General features: G+C 55.5%; 1 protein-coding gene across 2 annotated transcripts in view; it reads left to right on the top strand.

The window, feature by feature from the left end:
• Window positions 1-3350: 3350 nt before the first annotated feature.
• The window catches only part of ANP32A (acidic nuclear phosphoprotein 32 family member A), a 25295-nt gene continuing 22907 nt past the window's right edge, over window positions 3351-5738 (top strand). The window contains exon 1 of one of the 2 annotated variants that reach the window (XM_070762752.1): window positions 3351-4110. In XM_070762752.1, coding sequence (XP_070618853.1) covers window positions 4057-4110 — 54 coding nt within the window. In that variant the 5' untranslated portion in view covers window positions 3351-4056. The remainder of the gene's footprint in view (window positions 4111-5738) is intronic. The other variant, XM_070762753.1, reaches the window with a different exon arrangement.

Below are 5738 nucleotides of genomic sequence, written 5' to 3'. Positions count from 1 at the left end.
CATTGCCTCTGAAATTACATTTAGTTCCTTCAGAACCCTGGGGTATAAATCATCTGATCCAGGTGATTTGTACAGTACTTGTCCAGAGCCTATAGGTATTCTCTTACTAATTTCTTGCCCATTTTGATTTGTATGTCTGTTCCATCTTCCTAGGTGCTACTTTTAATAGATTGGGCTGCTTTTTTCCTCCTGCAAAAAAATAGTTGCAAAGAAGGAATTAAGCCGTTCGGCTTTCTTCCTGCTACCAGTCTTCTTCCATCTACTCCCATAAGTGGACTTGTTTCCTTGACTTTCTTCCTGTTTCTTACGTAATGCAATATTTTAAAATTGTTTTTGCATTAGTTGCCTGTCTTAGCTCATTCTGGGCCTTACTTTCCCTGACTCCCTCATTACAGATTCAGGCTATTTGCTCGCATTGTTTTAGTTATATGCCCCTCTTTGCATTTTTGTATGTGTCTTTTGTGCTCCTCAGTTTGTTGGAAAACTCTTTTACACTCCTCTGGCTTTTGCTTTTTTGTTTTGGTCATGTGCTGAGTCACCATTGGACAACGGCAAAGGTTCATAAAATGGTTAAGCGGGAGAGGCTTCATTTAGTTACAAGCTAAGCAAACCAAAAAACGCCTTAGAAAACCATGCAAGGTGCACATCAGAGGTGGATCTGCTAAAGTGGAACGGTGACATGTGCTCGTCCCCATGGCTCTGAGTGCTAGCAAAGTCCAACGCAATTCTGCTACCTGCCCCGGGGCAGTCGCAGAATTGCGCTGGACTTCACTAGCACTCAGAGCCACAGGGATGAGCACACGTCACCGTTCCACCTTAGCAGCCCACATCTGGTGCACATGCACCAGAGGTGTGTTCAACAGGAGAAGAATCTGGGGACCCCGACAGAGATGAAGATGAGAGTTATACTGAAGAGTTCCCTACTCCCAAATAGAATATAGAACAGAATATTCTATGTTCCATCATCCCAAATGAATTTCCATAAAGAAATAAAAACTTGGTTCTGAGAGAAAGCACTTGGGATATATTAAGATTGATGACTCCATCCATGTCAATCAATGCCAGGTGTTCTTTTTTTGGTTAATATTTTTATTGAATTATAAAGTATTATCAGTGCCATAGGTTTTTTTTAATGCTTGTTTTTTTATGTACAAGGCTCTGAGCCATTGGGAGTAAAACAGTAACATCTTAGCAATACATAAATATTCAATTTTCAATTCAATTTATTAGGTTTGTATGCCGCCCCTCTCCGAAGACTAGCATAACCTAGCAGATGAAAAACAATCCCCCTACTCAAAGTTTGTTAGGTAAACCCCAGTAAGAAATTAGAAATACTATGTTCCAAGAAATATATCTGCAGCCTTTTCTGCTGAAAAGCTTCAAATCAAAATATTATTGAGATCTAAAGTTCTCCTCTGAAACCAGAAAAGCACAGACATGGATATTTTGTGTGTTTCTGTGTGTATTTCAGTATAATTTTGGGACTTGCTACCAATTGTATGGTTATTCACATACCATAAATAATATACAGGTAGTCCTCAGCGTACGAGTTCATTTAATAACCATTCAAATTTACAACAGCACTGAAAAAAGTGACATTACCACTTTTCACACTCGAACATACACAGGTTGCAAGGACCCCATGGCCACAAGATCAGACCCTTGGCAACTGGATCATATTATGATGGCTGCATTGTCCCAGGGTCATGTGATCCCCTTTTGTGATCTTCTGACAAGCAAAATGAATGGAGAAGTCAGATTCACTTAACAACCATGTTACCAATTTAATAACTACAGTGGGTCACTTAACTGTGGCAAGAAATGTAAAATGGGACAAAATTCACAACTGTTTCATTTAGCAACAGAAATTGTTGGGCTACAAATTTTGGTTGTAAATTGAAGCCTGCCTGTATTCATCACTTACTATCTTTAACACTTCCTCCCTTTCTTAAACTACAAGCTTTTCCTTAAGTTCAAATACAATAAATGGTTGTAGCTTATAGATTCTTAGAATGACCCTTTTGGACTGGAAAGAGAGAACATAGACGTATTTTATCACTTACCTAACCTCTGGGGATGGTTAGCAATTGTTACAGTACCAATAGACAGAGGCAAATTTTTATGTAGCATGTGGAAGCACTCACAATAAGAACAGTTTCTTAAAAGCATAAGACATGCCTTTCATAGCCTTAGAAGCTATGTACAAACATCCAGCAGGCTGACTGCAAAATACTCAATAGGGTCAAATTAACATTTGAATGGAGATCACAAAAAAGGTCTTCTAGTCCAGAGTTTCCCAGCCTTGGTAATTTGAAGATATCTGGACTTCAATTCCCAGAATTCCCCAGCCAGCATTTGCTGGCTGGGGAATTCTGGGAGTTGAAGTCCAAATATCTTCAAGTTGCCAAGGTTGGGAAACACTGTTCTAGTCCAACCTCCTGCTCAAGCACAGACCCTATGCCTTTATATAACAAGTGGCTATTCCAGTCTCTTCTTAAAAACCTGTGAAGACACTGGGAATTGACTATGATTTGAAGGAGTGTTTGTCTCTGTATATGCGGTTATTGGAAGTACTTTGCGCTCTCATGTTAATTCTTGTGAAAATAATCCTGCGGTCCCAGCTGTTGCCAGCTCTGCCCCACTGTCCTGTTGGAGAAGAGGAAAGCCGGGATACCAAAATCACGGGAAGTCACACTAAAAATCTATTGCTGTCTATCAAAAATCTAAAAATCTATCAAAGCCCATGCACTTATGTACTATGCAACAGTTTTAAGCCTTATTAGCAAACATCAACAGCAATTTGCAACTTTATTTTCTATCCACTATCCAAAAAGTCTACGGAGAGGGGCGGCATACAAATCTAATAAATAAAATCGTTAATGAATAAAACCCAACTGTTTAGACTCAGCCAGGCGGTTGCCGGGTGCAAGCAGGGGAAAGGGATACCTGCAACGCTACCAACGATACAGCAGGAAAAGCAGCCCGGTTTTCTTTATCTCTCACTCACTGGTAAAAAGGGGGACTCTTTTAAGACGCCTCAGCCCAGCTGAACCTCAGGAGGGAAGTCCAGGCCGGTCCAGCTGCTGCAGCTTTTCAAGGCCCTCCGGCAGACCTCCGTCGCGTCCGACACTCGAGAAAAAGAGAACCCCCCCCCGACTCTCCCGTAGTAGCCGGAAGTCCTCAGTCGTCCCCTTTATAAGCGCCCCCCCCCAACCAGCCCTTCCGGCCACCGCGGTTACCGGGTGCTAGAAATGCCCGGCCCGGTCGGCGTTCCCCTCCTTTCCGAGGGGAGGTCCGGGGGACGCTTCGTCGGGAAATGCGGTTGGGAGATCCGTTCCTGGAAGCGGGACGCCGGAAAGCAACTCCGTCTTTCCCGGCCGAGAAGGCACCAGGAGCTCCGGGCGCCAGCGAATCCTCTCAGGAGCCGTTCCGCCGCCTGCCTTCAGCCCGCCGCCACCACCGCTTCCTCCTCCTCCGCGCGAGCAGCTGCTCCATCGCCCGTCCCGAAGTGCCGCTTCGGCGCTCACCTACGAGGCGGTCGGAGGGCTCCGTTCGTCGGCAGAAGGCGGCCGGTCCGCCCCCGCAGACTCCCGCCCGCTGCGGCTGGAGCGCGGCCGCCCGCCCGCCCTTCCCGCCGCCAACCACCCAGCAGCTCCTTCCGCAGCTCGCGCCGACTGCTCTGCGGCTCGCTCGTCAGGGACCAGCCCGTTTCCCCCCGCCGGCCCGTCGTGTGTCGCCATTGGCAGGGCGGCCGCCGGCCCCGCCCTCCTCGCCCGCCGGTTGGTCCCGCCGCCCGCCCGTCAAAGGGGCGCCTTTTCTCGCGGAGTGCCCGCCCCCACGGCAATCACGCTAGTGTGCGCGCTGGTCGGCCGCGTTGGGGGATTCCGAGCGGAGCTGGTTGAGCGCCCAAAGTCCCTCTTCGCCTCGCGCGCTGGCTCTGGTCGGGGGGGCGGGAGGGGGGGCCGCTGCTGGTGCCGCCGGTGTCCATACAAAAGAGGGAGCGGAGCGCGGCGCGGCCGAGGAGCCAGGCAGCCTCCCGCGGAACCAGCCGGGGACATGGACATGAAGAAGAGGATCCACTTAGAGCTGCGGAACAGGACGCCTTCCGACGTAAGCCAGAGCGGGTGGCGGGAGGAACCGGGGCGGCCAGGCGGGGCGCGCGGGGAGCCACACTGCGGAGCGCCGGGCGGCCGGAGGGCGCCGTCCTGCCGGCGGCCGCCGTGGGTGCTACGCCGCTGCCCTTGAGGTGCCCACGGGGCCGGCCAGCCAGCCAGCCAGCGCGCGCTGCGAACCGTGCCCCGGGAGGGGGGGGGCACGGGACCGAGATGGCGGGAGGGAAGCGCCCCCTCCCCCGTCTGCCCGGTCTCCGGAGGCGGTTGTGGCGAGGGCTGCTTCGCCCGGGCGGAAGGCGGGAGGAGCGAGCCGGGCAGGCGGCCGAGTTGGTCCTGAGCTCGGGCGGAGTTTGCCCGGAGTGCCCCGAGGGGCTCAGGGGTGGGCGGCGAGGGGCCGCAAGTTTTGAGGGTGCCCGCCGGATGGGTCGCTCCCGCGGCGCGGATCAGGCGCGGTTGGCCGGGGAGCCATATTTGCAACTTTGTAGTCCTCATGAACGCGCCCTTTCTCTCCCGCCTCCTCCTCCTCCGCCGCCCCAGATGTGCGCGGCTGGGGCAGCCCTCGAGGGGGGCGGGGGGGCATCTCCCCCCCCCCCTCCGCTCTCCAGTCCCGCTCCGCCAGGGAGGGAGGGAAGGGAGGAGGCGGGAAGGGGCGGCGGCGGCCTCGGCCCGAACTTGGGATGCTGCTGGAGGAGGCGAAACTTTGTCCGCTGACTCGGCCGGCCCGCCCGATGGAGTTGCGGGGGGTGGGGGGCGGAGGCGTTGGATTTTCTTCCCAAGGAGAAATTAAGGTTGCGGAGTGGGGGGGGGGGGGCGCAGCGCGGCGGTTTCGGAACTTGGGGGCTTCGCCGTTCCGAGCAGCGCTTGGCGGTCATCAGCCCCACCCAGGTGGGAGATGTTTTCCTCCGCCGAGTCGGGAGGGAGGGGGCCCTTTACGTAAGACTCGCGGCGCAGTTCTGCCTCACCCCCCCCGCCTGGAGTGTCACCTGCCTCCCGCCTCTCACCCCCCCCCCCCGTGCCGCCGAAGCGCCGACTGGTCGCTTTACGCAAGGCCCGTTTTGCGCTCGGGGAGCGGCGGCTGAAGTGGGGGGGGGCGCTCTGGGGCCTGGCGAGCTCGGTCTGCCTGCTCTGCCCCCGCGGCTGACGGAGCGCGAAGAGGCTCGCTCGCTCCCTCCCTCGGAAGCCGCCGGTATCCGCCGCACCAGGCGCCCGCCCGCCCGAAGTAGGACACGGCGCCATCTTTTTCCCCCGCCGAACTGCAGCGAGGAAAAAGGGGCGGCCGGGCGGGCGAGAGGAGCGCGGGGTCGGTTCCTTTCCCCGCCCCTCCCCTCGGGCGGAGGAGGACGCGGCCTGTGCTGGGCGGCTTCGCGGGCTGGCGGCCTCGGGGGTGGGTGGGTGGGGGCGGTCTCGGTGCGCCCTGCGGAACGCACGCCCAGGATGGCCGCCTTCCCACCCGCCGGCCGGGAAGGCTGAGGGCGGCTCCGAGGAGGGAGGGAGGCGGCCATCGCGGGAGGGGAGGGCGCCCTCCCGCCGCCGCCTGCCTTCGCCCAGCCTGGCACCACAGCCGCTCTCCAGGGCTGCCATTTTGTCGCCGAAGCGAAGGCGCGCACTTGGCCAAGCGAACCCCTG

This window comes from Erythrolamprus reginae, chromosome 10 (assembly GCF_031021105.1).
Source record: "Erythrolamprus reginae isolate rEryReg1 chromosome 10, rEryReg1.hap1, whole genome shotgun sequence".
NCBI classification, from domain to species: Eukaryota; Metazoa; Chordata; class Lepidosauria; order Squamata; family Dipsadidae; genus Erythrolamprus; species Erythrolamprus reginae.
The sequence above is the reverse complement of the archived record's forward strand: the minus strand, read 5'-3'. Positions and strand labels throughout refer to the sequence as shown.